The 24160-nt window shown below is 42.2% G+C and overlaps 2 protein-coding genes across 2 annotated transcripts; both read right to left on the reverse strand.

Annotated features, from left to right (window-relative positions):
* Positions 1 to 334: 334 nt before the first annotated feature.
* On the reverse strand, positions 335 to 5735 carry lsm10 (LSM10, U7 small nuclear RNA associated). Its single transcript, XM_063000019.1, has 2 exons — positions 5663 to 5735; positions 335 to 1636 (listed from the first exon to the last, which is right to left on the reverse strand). Exon 2 carries the CDS (start codon positions 1624 to 1626, stop codon positions 1252 to 1254), a length of 375 nt encoding a protein of 124 aa, XP_062856089.1. The 5' UTR covers positions 1627 to 1636; positions 5663 to 5735; the 3' UTR covers positions 335 to 1251.
* A 1678-nt stretch (positions 5736 to 7413) lies between these two features.
* oscp1a (organic solute carrier partner 1a) lies at positions 7414 to 23613 on the reverse strand. Its single transcript, XM_063000030.1, has 11 exons — positions 23517 to 23613; positions 21757 to 21783; positions 20643 to 20797; positions 17951 to 18118; positions 17768 to 17848; positions 16064 to 16167; positions 12995 to 13123; positions 12818 to 12887; positions 11968 to 12113; positions 10036 to 10105; positions 7414 to 7623 (listed from the first exon to the last, which is right to left on the reverse strand). The coding sequence occupies exons 1-11, from the start codon at positions 23611 to 23613 to the stop codon at positions 7507 to 7509; spliced, it is 1164 nt and encodes a 387-aa protein (XP_062856100.1). The 3' UTR covers positions 7414 to 7506.
* Positions 23614 to 24160: the final 547 nt, after the last annotated feature.

The raw sequence follows: 24160 nt of genomic DNA on the forward strand, positions 1-24160 counted from the left end.
AAATCACTTGAAAGCCGTATGGTCAGGAAATGGCATGTCAGAATGTAGATGTTAGAAACAAATAACCTTTTTATATCGTTTTTGTCACTCTGTCGGGCTGTGATGCACAGAATGGAATTAGATCGAGTGTGTTTGTGGCTTTTAAGCAGATGCTTATTTTGTGTACATCATAAACTATTGTTTACTACAATGACTGCTGTGTAGCGAGCCAAATAATGGGTCACAGAGAAAATAATAATCATTTTTGTTAGGCACATAAACACAAAAGGAACTTGTACACATAAGCCCCCTCGTGGACGCTTTACATTACATCTTGTAAACCACAGTACGACCAAAATGCTACTATTTTTTATTTTGTCATGTTTTACACACTTTGATTACATTCATGACAGGACAGGTGGTTACTGGTTACACAAGGTTCATCAGTTCAGGTTTCATGTCAAACTCAGTCATGAAGAATTTTGTATCTCTAGTTCACCTCACTTGTATGTCTCTGTACTATGGGAGGAAACCCACACAGACACCGGGAGAACATACAAACTCCACACAGAAAGGACCCAGACTTTTCCAATTGGGAATCGAACCCAGGATGTTCTTGCTGTGAGGCGACAGTGTTATCCACCGAGTCGCCCTTAATAATTAAATAAAGAAATTTTCACAGGCACATAAACACAAAATGATCTTGTACACATACACCCCCTTGCGGAGGCTTTACGTTACATCTTGTAAACCACAGTACGACCAAAATGCTACTATTTTTATATAGTCATGTTTTACACCCTTCGGTTACATTCATGACAGGAACGGTAGTTACTGGTTACACGAGGTTCATCAGTTCAAGTTCGATATCGAACACAGTCATGGACAATTTTGTATCTCCAGTTCACCTCACTTGCACGTCTTTGTACTGTGGGAGGAAACCGGAGCTCCCGGAGGAAACCCACACAGACACGGGGAGAACATGCAGACTCCACACAAAAAGGACCCGGACCGCTACTCCTGGGAATCAAACCCAGGAGATTGTTGCTGTGAGGCAGTACCACTAGAAACAGTCCACTATACTACAACTGCCCTGTTAATTTTAACTGAGCCTGTTTAGAGCATTTATTTTTATTGTAGAAATAAAAAATCATGGTACATCATGTAATTACATGTAATTAATCAGCACAAAACCTTTCAAGTGAAAAAAAAAAAAATCACTGTTCGATAAACACTGCAGTAATAGAAAGAGAACAAAACTAAAGTCCTAAATCACTGATTCGTTCCAGTTTTCTTCTTGCTGAACTCTTTCCTCCCCTGTTTGTCGGAGAAGAAGCGCACGCGCTGGATTTTCTCCAGCTGACTCTGGATCGTTTCTGCGATGTCCATGTGATCCGGGATGTGAACGTAGCGCACGTTGCGTCCCGTTATGAAGAAGTCGGCCATCTGGGAGACTCTTCCTCGCCTGTCCCTGTACAGCACGTCCTCCAGACGGACGTTCATGAAGGCGTCTACGTTGAGGACCCGTCCTCTCGCCGTGCTCTCGTCCCGCAGCTCTACCGTGGTCACCAGACCGTGCAGGCCCTGCAGCAGCAGTACGAGGGAGTTCTCAGAGATCGTGCGCTCGGCGATCGACTGAGTCGCCATCGCTTATTACCTACAAAACAAATCGATCAGTGGAAACCATGTTAATGAAGCAGAGAAAATGTCATTTTAATTCTGTTCAAGCACTTTATTCAGGTCAGGTAGCAGGTCCACCAGGAAGCACATGGAGCAAGGTAGAAGTACATTGAATAGGGCACCACTTCATCTCAAGGTTCCTTAGATGTAGCCAATCAAGTCTGTGTAGACGCCGGGTAGCTGAGATTCAAACCCAGATCACAGCTGTGGTGGGTGTAACAGACCACATGAGACCCAGCACGGAAAATAGGAAGTGATTATTATACTTGGGCGCCACGGTGGCTAAGTGGGTAGCACTGTCGCTTCACAGCAAGAAGGTCCTGGGTTCGATCCCCAGGCGGGGCGGTCTGGGTCCTTTCTGTGTGGAGTTTGCATGTTCTCCCCGTGTCTGCGTGGGTTTCCTCCAGGAGCTCCGGTTTCCTCCCACAGTCCAAAAACATGCATTCAAGTTAATTGGAGACACTGAATTGCCCTATAGGTGAATGGGTGTGTGTATGAGTGTGTGTGTGGGTGTGTGTCTGTGTGTCTGCCCTGCGATGGACTGGCGCCCCGTCCAGGGTGTTACTGTGTGCCTTGCACCCATTGAAAAGCTGGGATAGGCTCCAGCAGCCCCCCGTGACCCTAGTTGGATAAGCGGTTAAGACAGTGAGTGAGTGAGATTATTATACTTGTATAGTGTACCCATATAAGCATTACAGTAGTTACTGACTCTAAAGCATGGATGATATTGAACAAGGAAGAAATGTATAAAAAGAGGGAGAATGTTATACTGTATAAATGCATAAGATTTCAGCTCACGCTCAGGTGTCCCAGTAATAATGTTGCCCAAATAGTGTATTATTTATGAATTTATTAGGACTTTAACATCATGTTTTACACACTTTGGTTACATTAATGACAAGATAAATAGTTACTGGTTGCACAAGATTCATCAGTTCAAGTTTAATAACAAACACAGTCATGGACAATTTTGTATCTCACCTCAATTCACCTCACTTGCATATTTTTGTACTGTGGGAGGAAACCCACACAGACAAGGGGAGAACATGCAAAATCCACACAGAAAGGACCCCGACTGTTCCACCTTGGAATCAAACCCAGGACCTTCTGGCTGTGAGGCGACAGTGCTACCCACTAAGCCACCGTTCCTTTTATTGTTCGGTACTTCTGACAACTGAGACTGTTGGATATTCTAATTTAACAGCATGGATATTAATACAGACACTCCCCACTTGTGGCTATAAAAGCCCCAGTCCTCTGGTTATGCTTTCCAAAAGATGTTGAAGTGTATCTCTGGGAATTTGATTAAGAACCAGCAAGAACCAGCAGATAATTCCAAGAATTAGAAGTTGCTGGAACATCAATCCATCTATCCACACAACCATTCACCCAATCGTCCACCTACCCATCTATCCACACAACCATTCACCCAATCGTCCACCTACCCATCTATCCACACAACCATTCACCCAATCGTCCACCTACCCATCTATCCACACAACCATTCACCCAATCGTCCACCTACCCATCTATCCACACAACCATTCACCCAATCGTCCACCTACCCATCTATCCACACAACCATTCACCCAATCGTCCACCTACCCATCTATCCACACAACCATTCACCCAATCGTCCACCTACCCACACAACCATTCACCCAATCGTCCACCTACCCATCTATCCACACAACCATTCACCCAATCGTCCACCTACCCATCTATCCACACAACCATTCACCCAATCGTCCACCTACCCATCTATCCACACAACCATTCACCCAATCGTCCACCTACCCATCTATCCACACAACCATTCACCCAATCGTCCACCTACCCATCTATCCACACAACCATTCACCCAATCGTCCACCTACCCATCTATCCACACAACCATTCACCCAATCGTCCACCTACCCATCTATCCACACAACCATTCACCCAATCGTCCACCTACCCATCTATCCACACAACCATTCACCCAATCGTCCAACTACCCATCCATTCACCCAAATTTCCACCTAACCACCTACCTATCCCACTATCCATCCACCTATATATATATATATATATTAGGGCTGTCGAAGTTAACGCGATAATAACGCATTAACGCGATCTCAATTTAACGCGATTAAAAAAAATAGTGCCGTTAACGCAAATTCTATTTGGCTCTGCGAGTCATCCGTAGTTCATGTTGAGACTTGACCGTGCACGGCATCTCTCATTAAGACGGCGTTTCTCAAACGTAACCGAGCGTCGTAGTGATGCACTTTCTTAATAAAGAAATAAATACACGGTATATTCACAAGTTGTCGGGGGCAGAACACTTTTATTACTTTTTCTGTTACGGTACCGAATAGCGGACAGCTAGAGTCGTTAGCCAAGCATGCTATTCCATGCACTATGGAAGCCCCAAAGGGTCAAAACACACTCACTTCGTGTAGAAACGTCCATCAAACCATCGTCACGATACAACCACAGAAAAGTCTGTTACAATAATTACGCCTTATCCCACCTGAAGCACCGCTGATCTACAATGTTTGCTGATGGAGAAATTCTAACCTACAATCTGACATATATACGAAGTCGAGGGTCTCTGCTGGATAGTATTACTGCCTAGTATGTGAGTGAATAAAACTCCCTTACAGTTTTCTCTTGTCCCAGCAGTTTTTAACATCAGTACATTTAGCATAAAATGTGTTCACCATTTTAATTGTAACATTTCACTTAAAAATCCTTGTTTTCTTGAACATTTACACAGATTTTTTTTATGCGATTAACTATATGAAATTCTGAGATTAATCGCGATTAAAAATTTTAATCGTTTGACAGCCCTAATATATATATATCCATCCATACAACCATTCACCCAACTTTCCACCTAACCATCCCACTATCCATCCACCTATGCATTCATCCATCCATCCACCCAATCGTTCATCCATCCATCCATCCACCCAATCGTCCACCTACCCATCCATACAATCGTCCACCTACCCATCCATCCATCCAACCATTCACTCAACTTTCCACCTAACCACCTACCCCACTATCCATCCACCTATACATCCATCCATCTACCCAACCATCCATACAAACATTCACCCAACTTTCCACCTACCTAAACATCCATCTACCCATCCATTCACCCAACTTTCCACCTACCTATCCATCTATCTCCATCCATCCATCCACCTCCATCCATCCATCTACCCAACCATCCATCCATCCAGTCGCCTAAAACCCTCTAACCCACCATAAGATAAGGATCTATTAAGTGAGTGAACTAATTTGAGTCGATTTTCTACTATACTTCCTGTTAAAGAGAAACATGGTGGTACAGCTGATACAGTGGGTGCTGTCGCTGACTATGAGGAGTTTGTTAGGTTCTCTCGCATCCATGCGGCTTTGCTTCGTTTTCCTTACACCTCACAAAAACACGAAACGGGTAAACTGCAGTACTATCTGCAGTAAATTGACTCTAGGCGTAAGTGTTGCCCTGCAATGGGTTTCGGAAAGACATCAGACACACCGCGACCCTGATCAGGACAAAGTCGTTAGTGATAAGGAATCATTAATTGGCCTGTATTAAAAAATAATCTTTTTTTTTTAAACTTTCAACTTTTGTTGAAAGTGCGCACTGTACTATTATAATTTAATAATAAAATATAGTAATCGTTAAGTTTTTATATTAATTATTGTTCTAGTTGTTGACAGTAAAACGCGGTTTAACAACTTGCCCGTGGCTCCGTCCTAAACGTCACATTACGCACTATAAACAGTCCCTACCTAGGGGACTAAATACATTGGCGATGCGCCCTACTCAGTGCACTATATGTCCACAAAATAGCCGTTTGTAGTTCTACAAGAAGAATTTAACCACATTATATCCATTTTCTAACTAAATCAATTAGTTTGAAAATCTGGAATCAAACTACAACTGTTTATAGACTTTAATATAATATTATACAAAAAAACATTTAAATGATGTGAAACTCTTTACCGTGTTAGACGTCGAGCTAGTAGCATTTTTCAAACACTGTCTTCTTCTTTGTTCTAATGGCGGTTGCCAAATCTGTTATTTGTGCATTAGCGCCATCAGCTGGTGTTGGTCTTATAGAGCATTGAGGCTGGACAGTGACTTTGTGGGATGGAGAAGACAAAAAAACTTAAATACTAGTAAACAATCCTGTTTCAGGTGACCACACGTCACACTTCTTTTACCCTTTTTTCAGATCAGACCGTCTGATAATGTAAGAAACCTTGGTGTCGTCCTGGATAACCAGCTGACCTTCTCTCCTCATGTAGCCAACATGACAAGATTGTGTCGGTTCCTCCTCTACAACATTAGGTATCAGGTGCAGTCACTTGTAATCTCACTGCTGGACTACTGCAACTCCCTCGGGGCAGGTGCTCCCATGTTCACTATCAAACCCTTGCAGCTCATTCAAATGCAGCTGCCCGTCTGGTTTTTAACCAACCTAAACACTGCCACATCACATCAACCCACTGCTGCGTTCTCTTCACTGGCTCCCTGTAGCTGCACGCATTCAGTTTAAAACACTGATGCTCACCTACAAAGCCAAAAATGGACCAACCCCAAGCTACCTCCGAGGTCCAATCAAACCCCGCTCTGTACCGCGCAACCTCCGAGCCACTAGTCTCGCTCACCTTGATCCTCCACTCAGGACTCGAGGAAGACAAGCATCAACATCAAGGCTCTTCTCTGTACCAGCACCCAAGTGGTGGAATGAACTTCCTCTGTCTGTTCGAACATCTGAGTCTCTTGCTGTCTTCAAAAGATGAATAAAATCCTTCATCATCTCTTTACTAAGCACTTAGGCTGACATGTACTTACCTACTAACACTCTTATTCATTTCTTGGGAAAAAAACCCACTTTGTTCTAACAGGTATCAGCAGTTTTGTGTTCTTGGACTGTTATTTACTTAAACTAGAGTAAGGTAATGTTTACTATGGAAGCACTTCTGTAAGTCGCTCTGGATAAGAGCGTCTGCTAAATGCCGAAAATGTAAATGTCTGCTAAATGTTTTACATGTAAATGTGTACGTGAGTGAATATGTGAGTGTTTGATGCACTGTAATGTTGTGCAGTTGTATTTCCGCCTTGGGTCCAGTGTTCCAATGTGAGTGCTGCACATCACAATGGGTCACATGGGGGATGTTCATGCAGTAGATAAACTTGGTACTATAGACTGACCCTAGATGTAAATAAGTGTTTGGATTTTCCCTCACTTGTGTATCTGGATGGCCCCGGGCCCACCTGACCCGAATGAAGTTTTGGTCAAAATGTATTAATATATAAATAAATATGATAAATTATAGCTGCTTTTTTACAGTTGTTAAAAATGTTGCATGAAAGAAATTATGTTCTTCTATACACTATAAAGCCAAAAGTATATGGACACCTGAGCTTGTTGGATATTCCAATTCCAATATTCCACACCCCCTGCAACATGTTTTCAATCTGTGGCCGCTTTTTGTCACCTGCCAGTGTTGGATTCCCACACAGAGCCACCACATGCAGGTGCTCGGACCAGTCCCATATCGCACAGGCAATACAAAAAGACCCTGTCTGACCTTCCCTCCTTCAAACACAGCCAGTTGTGTTTTGATTGCTCGGCCAGGTCAGTGGTTCTGCTAAGATTCAAACCTGAGCTCCCCTGTGCACATACTTTAATTCATTCACCGTGGCATTAGTCTTAAGCAGGAACTTTATCATTTATGTCTCTTCTGTATGCACCCTTTTAATATTTGTTTTCCTGAATATTTACTGCAAAACGTAAGACATCTGGATGTGTGTGTTTTTTCTTTCTGCTGTGTTTTGGTTTAGAGTTCATCCATCATGGCCAGCAGGTCGTTTCCCTTGTCGCTGGGTCTCTCCGCCTCCTCCTGAGATGTAAACTCAGCTGCTATACGAGTCAGCTCTGTGTCCACCTCACGATCCTGTATAAAGACACAATGTCACAGCAGATCTGAGCTTTATGCCAAGTTCACACTACACGACTTTCCAAGTCGTCAGATCTCTGTACAGTTCACACTACACGACTGGATCTCTTGCACTCGGGAGTCTTTTCAGTCTGTGTGGTTTTCACACTACACGACTGATCGGCGATAGGGGGTTTCACACTACACGATCCATCACCAACTGGAATCACAGGCGAGCTTCTCTGGTTTCCCAAACTACGTTTTGTCACGAAGAAGTGACGAGGGGTTTGATGATACCACGTCATTGCACATCAACTAGTAGCGAGTGATCAAAGTTTGTGCGCTGATGTGCAGCGTAAAATCAAAGAGAAAATAAATGAATCTGAGTGGATTTGGCAACACAAACAGCATAAATTGTTCTATAGTGAGTTGGAGGTTAATAAATATTTGTTGCAATGCAGCGTGGGTGTTGTTTTATCGAGAACGATAAGGTCAGAAATACTGTAAAACGTGTGTGTCCTGATGTATTCTGATATAAACTATATTATGCCCCTGTTCCACATTTTACAACTTCTCCCTGCCAGTCGCCTGACCGATATCCAGATATTTACTAGATGCTAGATATATGCTAGATATCTCTCTTCAGTCGACGAGTGCTCGGCGAGCCACTCGGATCGAGTTGTTGAGTAGTTCACACATAGCGATTGAGAGCCGAGTTTTGATCGCCGAGCAAACACAGAGTTGCCTCCGAGCCGGCAAATCTAGCGCCGACCAGTCGGCGAGCGAAAATCGTGTAGTGTAAACTAGGCATTAGGAAGCACCTATCTAATAGAACAAACATGGATCCAACAATTCAAACCAGATCTCTGTGTATAGACAAATAACTGTTAATATATTGCTCACACTGATCATTTTTAATTAAAGAACAAAACATGACACATAACGCTGCCAAAAGTATGTAGACACCTGACCATTAGCTTATTCATGTTTATCTACGTATTAGCATTAACACAGCCAGATCTACAGTATATCCCCCCCATGCACTCTCTCAACCGGTGTTCCTCGGGGCTCTGTACTTGGCCCACTTCTTTTCTCTATCTACACCCGCTCTCTGCGTAAGGTCATAGCCTCCCATGGCTTCTCTTACCACGCCTGTGCAGATGATACTCAGCTCATTCTGTCATTTCCTCCTTCAGACACACATGTTTCAGCTCGCATCTCAGCATGTCTGCGAGATATCTCACAATGGATGTCAGCTCATCATCTAAAACTCAATCCCAGCAAGACAGAGCTGTTACTTATTCCTGGAGATCGATCTCCAACCCAGGACCTAGTCATCTCTCTTGATGACTCCCAAATCAGACTGTCTGATAATGTAAGAAGCCTTGGTGTCGTCCTGAATAACCAGGTGACCTTCTCTCTGTGTGTAGCCAACATGACGAGATCGTGCCGGTTCCTCCTCTACAACATCAGGAAGATTCGTCCATTTCTCTTCATGGAAGCCACTCAGATTCTGGTACTTGTAATCTCATGGTTGGACTACTGCAACTCCCTCCTGTCCACTATTAAACCCTTGCAGCTCATTTAAAATGCAGCTGCTCGCCTGGTTTTTAACCAACCTTAACGCTGCCACATCACCCCACTGCTGCGTTCTCTTCACTGGCTGCCTGTAGCTGCACGCATTCAGTTTAAAACACTGATGCTCACCTACAAAGCCAAAAAGCCATTTGTGTTCTTGGACTGTTATTTACTTAAACTAGAGTAAGGTAATGTTTACTATGGAAGCACTTCTGTAAGTCACTCTGGATAAGAGCGTCTGCTAAATGCCAAAAATGTAAATGTAAATGTAAATCATGGAAAAATGGATGTCACAAATCAACAATCCAATTCCTCCCAATAGTGTTTAATGGTGTTAAGAGTCACTGGGGTTCCTCCACAGCAAACCTGAACTTGTTTGAGCACAATGTTGTTTATTACAATTCATATAATCAGCATAATAAATAAGTGAAATTGGATTCTTGAAAAATGTATGATGCCACAATTCATGAGAGTTTCAAGACACCAGTTCAAATAAACATTTTTGAACCACTGGGAACCACTGTTGAATGTATGTGACCTTTGAGTCCTGTGCTAAATAAAGGTCAGTATGAACTATTGTTCAGTAAATATTCAGTCATGACGAGTTAACCTACAGCAGAGACGTGTTCATGTGTAGAAACTCAAAGATTTCAAAGAGAATCGGATCTTCAGGACCGGGGTTTGGTAAACACTATTATAACATGACTTGGTGATTTTCTGTAAGGAATTTGGGAGCTTGCGTTCAGTGACAGGTGATAAATTACTTTTAGCTGGAGGCTAAAAGCCGCCTGACATGAACAGAAGAACACGGTAAATATGCAAATTTAAAGACTGCCGGGTGCAAACGCTTACCTTTGCAGCCTGAATGCTTATGACACTGAATGACCCGTCTGCTGCTGCTGCTGCTGCTGCTGAGATTCCACTGTAGAGACAAGTTTTAACAGTCAGATGTGTTTTTAACGTCATTTAGCGTTTTTAATCAGCTAATGAGTTTAAAACTGCCTCTGGAGGTCTGTCCGGAGCGACTCGGATTGGGTTTACCTGGTCAGTAAGCTGCACACAAACCTAAGGTTACCATGCCAAATTATGGCTGGAGTGTAAAGCATATTGTCACTGGACTCAGGAGACATACACTATATTTTTAGGGAAACATATTTAGAGAAGTTTGGGGAAGGCCCTTTCCTGTTTCAGCACAAAGACCCAGAAAAGCTCGAAAAGTTTAAACAAACTCCAGTGTCCAGCACAGAGGCCTGACCTCAATCCCACTGAACAGTTTTGAAATGAACTGGACCAACTGGACATCAACCAAGGCTTTCTTGAACAACATCAGTGCCCAGCCATATAAATGTTTGTTTGTTTGTTTGATTTGGAGTTATATCAAACACAGTCATGGACAATTCAGTGTCTCCAATTCACCTCACTTGCACGTCTTTGGACTGTGGGAGGAAACCGGAGCACCTGGAGGAAACCCACGCAGACACAGGGAGAACATGCAAACTACACACAAAGGACCCGGACCGCCCCACCTGGGGATCGAACCCAGGACCTTCTTGCTGTGAGGCGACAGTGCTACCCACTTAGCCACCGGGCCGCCTGCCATATCAATGCTGTCATCTTTTGACTGAATGGGCACAAATTCCCACAGACATACTTCAAAGTCTTGTGAGAAGCCTTCTCAAAAGAGCGGCTGTGGTTCTAGCTTAAAAGATCACAGAGATAACTCTGTTTTAATACCTTTTGGTTTTGAAATGGGACTCATGTGTCCAAATACTTTTGCCTATATAGTGTACTTTCTTTGCGGTTCTAGCACTCAGACAGTTGAACATCCACCAAGCACATCAAATACGTGATCAGCCGCCCCTTGTGTAGATGCCTCAACCAGTCAGCAGACGTCGTAATTGTCCCAGTTATGAGGAACCTGTTTCAACCATTGGCCCTCCTCCTACAGGCACACAGCCAATTGACTTGAAATGAGATTCAAACTTGAGAGCTCGAGGTTTTTCTACATTGGTCCCAACTTTACACAACCATGCCTGACGTGGGCTGCACCAGTCGATGATGTGGTGATTCCGATCTGCTTGTCTTTCCTCTTTTTTTTTAACTGGGTTGTACCAGGGGACTGGAGCAGCCTGTCATACTGTGACGACCAGTTTTCAGTTCTGCACTGTCCCTCTTTTATCCACTTTTTTAAATGTTCTATTTTTCCTACCTTTTCCCCCCAATTTTCTCCCCTAATCTAGTCGTGTCCAATTACCCTGATTGCGTCCTCCACTGATTCAACCCTCCACCGCTGACTGAGGAGCTTCTCAACTGACACGTGCTCAGTACAGACTGCATTTTTCACCCACACAAGCCGAGTTCATATATACCGATCAGCACTGTGCACGGAGAGCCACACCCTGATCAGCATTATTCCTCAGCCCTGTGCAGGCGCCATCAATCAGCCAGCAGGGGTCGTAATTGCACCAGTTATGAGGACCCATGATCCGGCTTGCCCCAACCCTATGAACAACAGCCAATCGTTGTTCATGTAGCCACCCAGCCCAGCCGGATGGCAGAGCTGAGATTCGATACGATGTATTCGAAAACTCAGCTCTGGTGTGCTAGCGTATTTTACCGCTGTGCCCTCTTCTATTCACTTTCTCCATTGCGGGCTGTGAATGTTTTTGTCTTTTATTAGTATTTTGGTCCCTGTATCTGTGTGTATTTATTGTTGCAAGAGGAGGGCTTCACCACACACTTCACACCTAGCTCAGGTGTTAGTTCAGGTTTAAGTGTACTTACTCCTCTTGTTGCTCCAGGTCTGTGGGAAACAGGTTCATTTTAAAGCCCACATCATCACTGTCACAGTTCCACATCTCCATCCCTCCCATTAGCTTTGCCAGAAGGTTCAGCTCCTCTTTCGCCAGAGGGTTGGGATCCTCACTAACCTGCCCACCAACACACAGCATTCAGAAGTTTAATGATTTAACACAAGAATGACTGAAATACAGCAAAAATTCTGTTGGCGCCCAGGTGGCACAGTGATATATTCCACTAGCACACCAGCACTGAGATTCTGAACTCCCTTGTTCGAATCTCAGCTCTGCTAACGGGCGGCTGGGCGCCATCTAGCGGGCACAATTGGCAGTGCCTGCAACAGACAAAATTTGGCCATCAAGTCTGCTGGGTGGGAAAAGATTGGACTAATAAGTGGGTAGGGTCTTCAAACTCTGTTCAAGGAGCCTGGTTAGCAGCCAGAGGTGCCTGTGTTTTAGTTTAGAGTTCATCCATTATGGCCATCTCCTTTGTTGCTGTGTCAGCACAGTAGCACAGTGGGTAGCGCTGTCATCTCACAGCAAGAAGGTCCTGGGTTTGATTCGTTGACTGGGCAGCCAGGGACCTTTCTGTGTGGAGTTTGCATGTTCTCCATATGTCCGCATGGGTTTGCTTCCTTCTTACTGACTGTTGAACCTGACTATCTGTCTGGCTTCTCCTGCTGGCTCTTATGCCGACGTTCTTCTGTTTTTGTTTTTGGGGGCCCAAGCTGGAAAAGAGTGGCAGTATTTTTGTGTTGTAGCTGCCATTGGCACCCTTAGATTTTTGTCCATGGGTGGCATTTTAAAAGTTAGTATATCCACCATTGTGGTTTTACCTGTTTGCTTTTTAAGGCGTTCTTGGTGGTTTCTGAGGTGCGTGTGTCCTCAGGTAAGAAAACGTTGTACCTGCAAATGGATTTACACAAACAATATAAAGACGATAATCGACTCATTAAAGAAAAAAAAAAGAAAAGACAGAAATATAAAGCCGAATGACCCAGTTTGTTATTTACATGTTGGTGCCCAGATGTGTTGCTCTGACTCCTGTCATGTCAAACGAAGCCTTCATCACAGAACTGGTGTAAAAGCCTCCACTAGTAAACTCACCCCTCCTGATTTCTCTGCCTCGGCTGTTAAAATACCTACAGAGGTCAAAGAGGGAACCGTTCAGTAAGATGAATCCATAATGCTTTATTAAAATTATTATACATTAAAAGAAAGTGTACATTTTATACCCTATTTTTAACTGTCCCCCTAAAATGGCATAACCTAAATCAGGGTTTCTCAAACTGTGGTTTCAGTACCAGTGGTTGAATCTAAAGCAACTCCAGCAGGTGTTCCAGATAAAAATTACAACTTTAGGTCACCAATAATTTGTCACCTATAAATTGCACATTTTATGCTGTTTTAAAACTAATATGTACAGCTGCAACGTTTGTATTAAAGAGTACAGCGTCAAAATAAACATCTTGGTGTAAGACACACTAAATGTGGACCCCTGAGCAATGAAAAAATAATCCAGTCTAATAAATCTAATTTCTCAACATATTCTACATTCTGATGGATGGACACTATGTGACCAAGAGTATGTTGACACCTGACCATGAGCTCCTCCAGCTGATACAATTTGAAACTCTAGGTCATTTGTCACCTTTGAACTGACTAATAAAAGCCAAAAATTGTATTCATGGCAAGGCTGCACCTTTAAAAAAACCTTTTGTATTAAAGACTAATGCACCAAAATCAACACCTTGGTGTAAGACACACTAAATGTGGACACCTGAGCAATAAAAATGAATTTAGTCCAATAAATCCCTACATATTCCCTACATATTGTACTCTATAGGCTCACAATTATGCTGACTAATGACTTCCATTTAAAAACCATGGGCATAATTATGGAGTCCCCTTCGCTTTCTCCAAAAAATAAATAAATAAATAAACTAACTGACTAATACTTGCTAACATTTTTTAAATATATTTATGGTAGGGCTTCAAAATAAACACCCTGGTGTAAGACGCATTATTAAAAGTAATATGTACTTTATAGGCTCGCAGTTATGCTGACTAAAGACTAACATTTTGGACATTCCAATTTAAAAACTGTGGGTATAAATAGAATGCAGCAATTTAATAAAAAAAGCGCTTTTGTATTAAAAACTAATACACCAAAATAAACACCTTGGTGTAAGACACATTAAATGTGGACCCCTGAGCAATGAAAAAACAATCCAGTCTAATAAATCCCTACATATTTCCCCTACATATTCTACATTTTGATGTATGGACACTATGTGACCAAAATTTTTTTGGAATAAAGCAAAGGAGACTCAATTATACCCACAGTTTTTACAATAAAATGTCCAACAATGTTAGTCAATAGTTGACACACCACAAGTGGACCCCTAAGCAATGAAAAATTGTCTAAAATCCAGTGTAATAAATCAAATTTCCTGACATATTCTACATATTAGTACATATTAGTTAAAATATGCAGATTATAGGTGTAGCCAAAACTATGTTGACACCTGACCATGAGCTCCTCCAGCTGGTGCTCCAGAGAAAATGTGAAACGTTAGGTCACTTGTCTATATACCTATAGTTTGCATATTTTATGCTGTTTTAAAACTAATATGTACTTTATAGGCTCACTGTTATGGCGGCTAATGACTAACTTTGTTGGACAATCCATTTCAAATCTGTGGGTATAATTAGTCCCCCCCCCCCCCTCCCAAAAAAAAAAAAAAATAAATAAAATAAAATAAAGAAACTGACTCACATAATTAGCCAGTCCAACAATAATTTTAAATGTATTCATGGCAGGGCTGCAACTAAAAAATAAAACTTTGTATTAAAGACTAAAGCGCCAAAATAACCTTGGTGTAAGATACACTAAATGTGGACCCCTGAGCAATGAAAAAATTATCTAACAATCCTTCAACTGGTGCTCCAGATAAAATTTTAAACTCTAGGTCATTTGTCACCTATAATTTGCTGTTGTAAAACTAATATGTACTATATAGGCTAGCAGTGTCCATCCATCAAAATGTAGAAAATGTTGGGAAATTTGATTTATTAGACTGGATTATTTTTCATTGCTTAGGGGTCCACATTTAGTGTGTCTTACACCAAGGTGTTGCCGACTAATGACTAACATTGTTGGACATTCCATTTCAAAATCTGTGGGTATAATTACAGAGTCCCCTTTGCTTTCTCAAAACAAAAAAACAAAAACCTGACTGACTAATACTAGCAAGTCTCACAAAAATTAAAATTTATTAATGGCAGGGATAAGACTAATGCACCAAAATCAACACCTTGGTGTAAGACACAATAAATGTGGACCCCTGAGCAACTGCAGAATTAGTTTTCCAACTAATTCTACTGTTTTTGGATGGACACTATGTGGCCAAAAGTATGTTGCCACGTGACCATGAGCTCCTCCAGCATGTGCTCCAAATACAATCTGAAACTATAGGTTTTTTGTCACCTATAGTTTGCATATTTTATGCTGTTTTAAAACTAATATGTACTTTATAGCCTCACTGTTATGGCAACTAATGACTAACTTTGTTGGACAATCCATTTTAAATCTGTGGGTATAATTATGGAGTCTCCTTCACCCCCTAAACTAACTGACTAATATTAGCCACCTTAACACCTTGGTGTAAGACACACTAAATGTGGACCCCTGAGCAATGAAAAATAATCCAATCCAACACATGCTACATTCTGATGGATGGACAATATGTGGCCAAAAGTATGTTGACAACTGACCGTGAGCTTGTGGGGCCTTGGGCCAAAACCATGAGCCCTAATATGGAGCCCCCTAATCTTTTGTCAAATGCAGTATAATTTAATTATTTTAAGTGTTAATTATCTTTTATTAAAGTTCTTTACTGTAGAATTTGGTTTGCACCTGAGTTACCAGCAGCTAATTACCAGAACACATTCACCAGGATTCAATTTTTAGAGCTTAGAATATCAATAAACATCAATCATCTTAATTTAAGATCACAGCAGCCCACACAGTATTTGTGACTACAGTAATAAGGAAATAAGGATTTAATCTTACAGATTACCTGATTAATGCGGGGACGGAGGTGCCCAGAGGTACTGGTCCAGATGTTGGCAATACAAAACGTCCATTTGGGTTCTGGACTTTCGTTGTCAGGAAAAGTGAAACCTGGAAGAACCCAATAAATCTGCAAATGTATCAGAACTGCCAGAAGGAAAACGTGTGGCTGCTCTTTACCTAAACCATCCATCGAGGCACTGGATTACTGTATGATGCTTTCAGTGTTAAAGTAATGGACTAGTGATCAGAATATTGGTGGTTCAATCTCACCAAAGTGCCACTGTTGGGCCCCTGAGCAAGGCCCTTGACCCTCAGTTGCCTAGACTGCATGCAGTCAGACTTGATAAAAGCGTCCACTATTAAATGACAGAGGGTTAAAGTGCTACATGTGTTCACTATATTACCAAAAGTATGCCGGCACCGTTCCTGATGTCTTAGAGCCACGGGTCAGTTATATAAAACACATTTTATGCCTCCAACCCTTTAGGGATGTCCCTTTCCTGTTTCCACCTGACTGTCCCATAAAGATGTGCTTTTGCAAGTTTGATGTGAACCTCCAGTGCCCCTTACAGAGCTCTGATTTCAACCTCATGGTCAACCTCAATGTCGATCAAGGAGACTTTTTGTACACCATCAGTGTCTGACCACTCTAATGCTCAATACTCTTTTGAGCAAATTCCCACAGACACATTCAATAATGTTAAGGCAAGTCTACAGATGACTGGAGACTACTGCAGCCGCAAAAGGAGAAGGAAAGGGGCGTAATGGAATGAAATTTCCAGTAAGGTAATTTTTTTAGCTGTCTACATACTTTTGGCTATGTAGTGTATGTAATGTGCACCGACAAAGCATAACATTATGACCACTGACAGGTGACGTGAATAACACTGATTATCTCTTCATCATGGCAACTGTTAGTGGGTGGGATATATTAGGTAGCAAGTGAACATTTTATCCTCAAAGTTGATGTTAGAAGCAGGAAAAATGGGCGAGTGTGAGGATTTGAGCGAGTTTGACAAGCGCTAAATTGTGATGGCTAGATGACTGGGTCAGAGCACCTCCAAAACTGTAGCTCTTGTGGGGTGTTACCGGTCTGCAGTGGTCAGTATCTATCAAAAGTGGTCCAAGGAAGGAACAGTGGTAAACCGGAGACAGGGTCATGGGTAGCCAAGGTCGATCCAACAGACGAGCTACTGTAGCTCAGATTGCTGAAGAAGTTAATGCTGGTTCTGATAGAAAGGTGTTAGAATGCACAGTGCATCACAGTTGCAGGGCTGTTTTGGCAGCAAAAGGTGGACCAACGTAAAATTAGAAAGGTGGTCATAGTGTTATGCCTGATTGGTGTATAGTGTATAGTGTATGTTCAGTAATCATTCAACCCAGTATCATAATATAACATCTATATGTTAAGGATAATGTTGTATAAAATATTTTAGTTATCAAGAAATAATTTAGGCGCTTGAGTGGCACAGCAGTCTATTACACTAGACCACCACCACTAAGATCAGGGTTCAAATCTCAGTGGTGCTATCGGCCGACCGGGCCGCTACACAGACTTATAGTTGCACACTGTCCAGGGTATTTCCGCCTTGCACCCAGTGTTTCCTTGTGAAATCGGACCCCGTGACCATGACCAGGATATTACAAAACCATTGTAATAATGTTTAATGTCAACCATTTTTACAGTGTGTGTAATCCAAAATCTCACCCTGATATGCAGGTCCTGAAAAAAAGCGAGGAGCGTTTGGCGTATGAGCTGGAACTCACCGTCTGATAACGGCGTGTACATCTGAAAACCCAGAGACAAGAGAAACATACGGCAAAGTCATGAACGTTATAGACTTCATAATGAGTTACAATGGTGCTGCTGGGTGTCCAAATATATTTGTACCTCAATGATTACACGCTGTGCCTCGTCGATCTGGTGAACAAGGCATGGATTATCTTTAACAAGATCCCGGACCCCGTCTATGTGGTTTAAGGAGATAAGCAGTAAGTCTCTTGGCCGTGGGCATTGAAAGATCTGATACTTAAACGCCATTGTCATCAAGTCGTACAGCTGCAAACAGGAATTACATGTTTCAATAAGTCGCAACATTTATGAGCCAGTTTTAACAAAAAACACAAATCATGAACTACTATACATGTCCTATTACTTATTACTAAGGTCCTATTTCACACTGTAAAATTTAATCTTTAAGTTTTGTGTTTAGTGATTTAACGTTTTTCATTCGTGTAGCATTCAAGTTTCTCACGTTTACTGGTTAATCTGCACTATGAGGTGTCCTAGCAATCCTACAGCAATCGCTTAGTCAAAATGTCCGAGATGTCAAAATCTAAAGCGGCTAAAAACATGACTCGGGTAACTAATGGTCACATGCACCCTGTTGAGTTGAGCATTTTCTCCCTTTTTCTCCCTTTTTAGCGCATCCAATTGCCCGATTGCGTCATGCTTGAGGAGAACAAAGCTAACACATGCCCCCTCCGACACATGGGCAGCAGGCATATGCATCTTGTCACCTACACTTTGATGAGTGCAATGCGGATTAGCACTGTGTACGGACAGAGACAACCTGAGAGCACTCTTTTCCCATCTCTGTGCAGGCGCCATCAATCAGCCAGCATCAATTGTATTAGTTATGAGAGAGAGAGTCCCTATCCGCCTTAAATCCCACCCCTATCTGAACAACAGGCCAATCATTGTTCATGTGGCCGCTCAGCCTCAGCCGGCAGGCAGAGAGAGCTAAGACTTCCTTACAGATTTGCCTACCTCTCTGTTGGCAACCTGCTTCCTATTAGAACTGTGATGCCAAGCTTGATCTGCTTTGGTTTTCAGTCAGCGAAGATGCCGACACTCTTTTCCCCCTGTAAACTCAGCCATTTCACCCTTTATAAGTGTTTGCATTTATTTTTCCTTTACCCATTTTTGTTTGTGGCTTATTACATTCATTTTCAACTGCAGGTGCAGGTTTAAACCTGGTGTTCCAGTGGCAAGGTGTGACCCACCCCATTGCACAAAATATAAATCACTGAAAAACGTTTATTGTATGTTAAATTGGGTGAGAATTCATTGTGATACTGTGATAAACATAGCCACATGGGCTGGGGGAGTACTTTTTCTAAAACCGTTGTCACTTAACACATTCCACCGCCGCATCAAGATATGCAACCTGAAACGATAGTATACAAAGAGAAAGACATACATAAATTCTTTGCCGTTTTTTGGAACCATGCTCATCTTAAATGGACCAAAAAACAGTGGAAAGGACCATCCAGAATTTTAATTAGCAAAAGGCACAAAAGCCAACATCTGTCATGGTATAGGGGTGCATCGGCAATCCCAATGTTGGGATTAACTGTGAAGGTGATGGAACAGTGGTAAACCTGCTTCGGTCCCAACTTTTGTTGAGTGTGCTGCAGGCATCAAGTTCTAAATTAGTTTATATTTACAAAATACAAAGAAGCTGGATGGTGAAAACATTGAAAATCTTTTATTCTTTACTTTTTATTTCAAGTAAATAAAGATTCAAGGAAAGAAACAAATCACATATTCCTGATTGCATTAAGCTTTCTCTCTACTGATGCTGATCCCTACTGCTGATTGAGGTGAGCGAGACTGACACACCTCCCCTCCGACGTGCTCAGTACAGACTGCATTTTTCACCCGCATGAGTTTTCATATATACCAATCAGCACTGTGTACGGTGAGCCACACCCTGATAAGCATTATTCTTTAGCTCTGTGCAGGCGCCATCAATCAGCCAGCAGGGTCGCAATTGCATCAGTTATGAGGTCCCAGCTCCGGCTTACCCTGTATGAACAACAAGCCAATCGTTGTTCATGTAGCCTCCCAGCCCAGCCAGATTGCAGAGCCGAGTTTCGAACTGACAATTTCGAAATGTCAGCTCTGGTGTGCTAGCGTGTTTTACCGCTGCACCACCTGAGTGGGCCCATATTTTTCTTTTTATTGAATGTCTCAGAAATGTGGTTTGTAAAATTTAGCAATTATTTCTACGAATATTAAAAGTATGTGTTCCAATTGTTCCATTACAAAAAAAGGTACAGGGCAGTGGTAGCTCAGTGTTCAAGGAACTGGACTAGTAAAATAAGGTGACCAGTTCAAGCCTCAACGCTGCCAAGTTGCCACTGTTGGACCCCTAAACAAGACCCTCAATTCCTAGAACTGTATTCATTTACATTTTCGACATTTAGCAGACACTTTTATCCTAAGTGACTTACAGTATTGTGACAGTATACAGTCTAAGCAATCGAGGGTTAAGGGCCTTGCTCAGGGGCCCAACAGTGGCAACGAGGCGATGATGGGGCTTGAACCGGCAACCTCATGATTACTAGTCCAGTACCTTAACCGCTGAGCTACCACTGTCCCTTTTAAAAAACAATAAAAAAGGGTTATTCAGTCTTATCTGTAAGTTAAAAGCATCTGCTTAATGCCTCAAATGTAGAGAAAGAACAATTGCAAAAATCCTAATGACAAGTGTATGTAAACTTTTGTATGTCTGCAAATAAATACTACATTACATTTGTAGTAAAACCAGCTTCGGCACCCTCTGTGGGCTTCTTACCCGGTCCATGCTGGCGGAGTCGAGTCTCATGATGGAGGTGTGAGCCAGGCGGGTGAGTACACATCTCACAGCTCGATGTGAGTACAGGTCCTGTGGCTCCATCAGCTCGTCCATAAACGCCTTACTGAACATCATCCTGACTATATCTTTTAGAACTGTACAGATGTAAGAGAAAAACATTTTAGCATATTTATTTGTAATAACCTCACGCATTTACTTACTCACACCAAGGGGAAATGAAGTCTAGCCAATCCAACTTTTGCATTATTGGCACGTGGGAGGTTATCGGTCAGTCGGGCATCTACATACAGACATGATTGGCTGTGTCTGAGAGGGGGTGGCAGAGGCTACACAATTAATTGGTGTCCTGCCAGGGGTGTGTTACTGCAATGTGCCCAGTGATTCTGGGGAAACCGGACCCACCGTGACCCTGACCAGGATGAAGCAGTGGTGAAACGTGAAAATGAAGTGAAAGGAAAAGAAAGGGGATGATTACTCTGATCCATTAACAAGATATAAAAAGTTGAGATGGGGCATGTTTACAACTGTTACACGTCTACTTTTCTGTACTTGTTTGGGAACCAACTTTGCTTCAATTGTTTAGGGAAGACCCTTTCCTATTCCATCATGAACATGTTCCTGTACACAAAGCAAACTCTACAAAGACTCGGTTAGAAGAAACTCCAGTGTTCTGCACAGAGTCCTGACCTGAGTCCCACTCAACAGCTTTGGAATGAACTGGAACATCAACTGAGGTATTCTTGACCAACATCAGTGCCCAGCCATCCAAACGGGCACAAATTCTCACAGACATACTTCAAAGTCTTTGTGAGAAATCCTCTCAGAAGAGCAGCTGTTCTAGTTGAAAATATTACACAGAGGTCACTCTGTTTTACTACCATTTGTCCAACAAGCTCGTGGTCAGGTGTCCAAATACTTTTGGCCATACAGTGTATCATTGTCACCATACATGTGAAGAAAATGTGCAACACTGGATTAAAAGCAGAATGATTTTACTACTGTAATTACATGGTATTGTTAACACAGGGGTACTAAACTACTCAGTGTAAGCAGGGGTGGCTGAAAGGTGAAGGGGCAAGATAAACCAGTATACCTCTTTTCCTGTCATCTTCAGACCAACCTGCAAAGAGTGTACACAGAATAAATCCATTTTAAAAATCAGGAATTTGGCACATATGACAACAAGGATTGATCATTTAAAAAATAAATGCATAAGTGAACTTTTTTTTGCAGCTTTTTAAAATCTATTTCTACTCCTACATGAATAGGGGTCGCCACAGTGGATCATTCTGGTCTGTATACCTGATTTGGCACATTTTTACGTTGAATGCCCTTCCTGATTCCTTATTGTATCTGGGCCTGGGACCAGCACTGAGAGTGCACTGACAAGTGCACCTACTAATGGCTAGACTGTTTCAGCTGCACCTCCTTGGATATTAGCCAATCATATCTGTGCAGATGGCCAACCGGCTGATAGCACAGCTGAGATTGGAACCCCGGATCCCTGGATCTCAGCTGTAGTGGGTAGTTAGTGCTGCACCACCTAAGCGAGCATTTTAATTCATCTTTACTGTGTTGTGTTTTATCTTATTTTAAAGGGAACACAATTCCTGCAGCATACTATTTTAAAGCATTTCTCTGCAAATGTCAGAGGGGAACCGTAAAGGCCCTCTAGAAACCCAGACAGCTTATGATATTGTAAAAATAATATAATATATATACAGTATATACACCAATCAGCCATAACATTAAAACCACATTCTTGTTTCTACACTCACTGTACATTTTATCAGCTTACCATATAGAAGCACTTTGTAGTTCTACAATTACTGACTGTAGTCCATCTGTTTCTCTGCATACTTTTTTAGCCTGCTTTTAACCTGTTCTTTAATGGTCAGGACCCCCACAGAGCAGGTATTATTTGGGTGGTGGATCATTCTCAGCACTGCAGTGACACTGACATGATGGTGGTGGACATGGTATTTAAAAACTCCAGCAGCGCTGCCGTGTCTGATCCACTCATACCAGCACAACACACACTAACACACCACCACCATGTCAGTGTCACTGCAGTGCTGAGAATGACCCACCATCCAAATAATACCTGCTCTGTGGTGGTCCTGTGGGGGTCCTGACCATTGAAAAACAGCATGAAAGGGGGCTAACAAAGCATGCAGAGAAACAGATGGACTACAGTCAGTAATTGTAGAACTACAAAGTGCTTCTATATGCTAAGTGGAGCTGATAAAATGGACAGTAAGTGTAGAAACAAGGAGGTGGTTTTAATGTTATGGCTGATCGGTGTATATACACTGTATTTGGGGTGCTGGAGCCTATCCCTATGGGCGCAATGCACACAGTAACACCCTGGACGGGGCGCCAGTCCATCGCAGGGCAGACACACACATACACACCCATTCACCTATAGGGCAATTCCGTGACTCCAATTAACCTGGCTGCATGTTTTTGGACTGTGGGAGGAAACCAGAGCTCTTGGAGGAAACCCACACAGACACGGGGAGAACATGCAAACTACACACAGAAAGGACCTAGACCACCTGGGGATCGAACCCAGGACCTTCTAGAACGTTTGTACGCAGTTCTAATCAATACTAACAATCAAAGCCCTGTGACAGATTGGTGCCCAGTTTAGGGTGAGTTCATGCCTTGCGCCCAGTTAATCCGAACTGGATCCAATGGAACTGGACCCATTGTGACACTAATGGGATAGGGCGGTTGGTATAAATGAAAATGAAGACTGAAAGCTATCAATAATCCTAAAGAAGGGATTGGAGGTGACTACTAGGATTAGCCTATAGGGAACAAACTACCACCGACTACCATTTCAAATACCTTTCTGTAATTTATTTTCCCGGAGTCTCTGGTCCAGAATATACAGCATTTCTCCTCCCAGATTAACAATGAGTAAGGGTAGAGTCTTCACAGACATCACTGCTAATCTGATTATTAGAGTCAGATTATAACAGAGTACACTAGTCATAAACATGAACTAGTCCCTACACATAAAGTCATACTAAATGATTATTAGATCTAGAACAGCTCCTTGTAATAAACAGTATTTGTAAATACCGGAGCAGTATAATAAAAATAATAATCTGCATAAAGATGCTACACTGAGCCAGCACTGGGTACTCAGGTATTAATCCTACTTCGTCTTCTTCAGTTTGATGCCAGATTACTGCTTAGGAGCATTACTGACACCTGCTGCACAGTAAATCATGCCATAAGTGCCATTTCCTTTCACATTTAATTCATTTATTATTTTACATTTACATTTTCGGCATTTGGCAGACATTGTTATATATAGCGACTTACAGAAGAGCTTCCACAATAAACATTTCCCTACTCTTAAATAGACAACAGTCCAAGGATACAAATCTGCTGAAACTCTTAGTAAGTACATGTTAGTTCTCAGCTTAAGTTCTTAGTAAAGAGGTGATGAAGGTTTTTAATCATCTTTTAAAGACAGTGAGAGA

Source organism: Trichomycterus rosablanca, chromosome 1 (genome assembly GCF_030014385.1).
Source record: "Trichomycterus rosablanca isolate fTriRos1 chromosome 1, fTriRos1.hap1, whole genome shotgun sequence".
NCBI lineage: Eukaryota > Metazoa > Chordata > Actinopteri > Siluriformes > Trichomycteridae > Trichomycterus > Trichomycterus rosablanca.

Coding starts and splice junctions, on each gene's coding strand:
- oscp1a (XM_063000030.1), bottom strand. CDS start 23,613: ATGTCTGTGAAGACTCTACCCTTACTCATTGTTAATCTGGGAGGAGAA. Junction 16,168..17,767: donor TTCAGGACCTGCATATCAGG/GTGAGATTTTGG, acceptor GGGTTCTTCCAG/GTTTCACTTTTCCTGACAAC. Junction 7,624..10,035: donor TAAGCATTCAGGCTGCAAAG/GTAAGCGTTTGC, acceptor GTCTTTATACAG/GATCGTGAGGTGGACACAGA.
- lsm10 (XM_063000019.1), bottom strand. CDS start 1,626: ATGGCGACTCAGTCGATCGCCGAGCGCACGATCTCTGAGAACTCCCTC.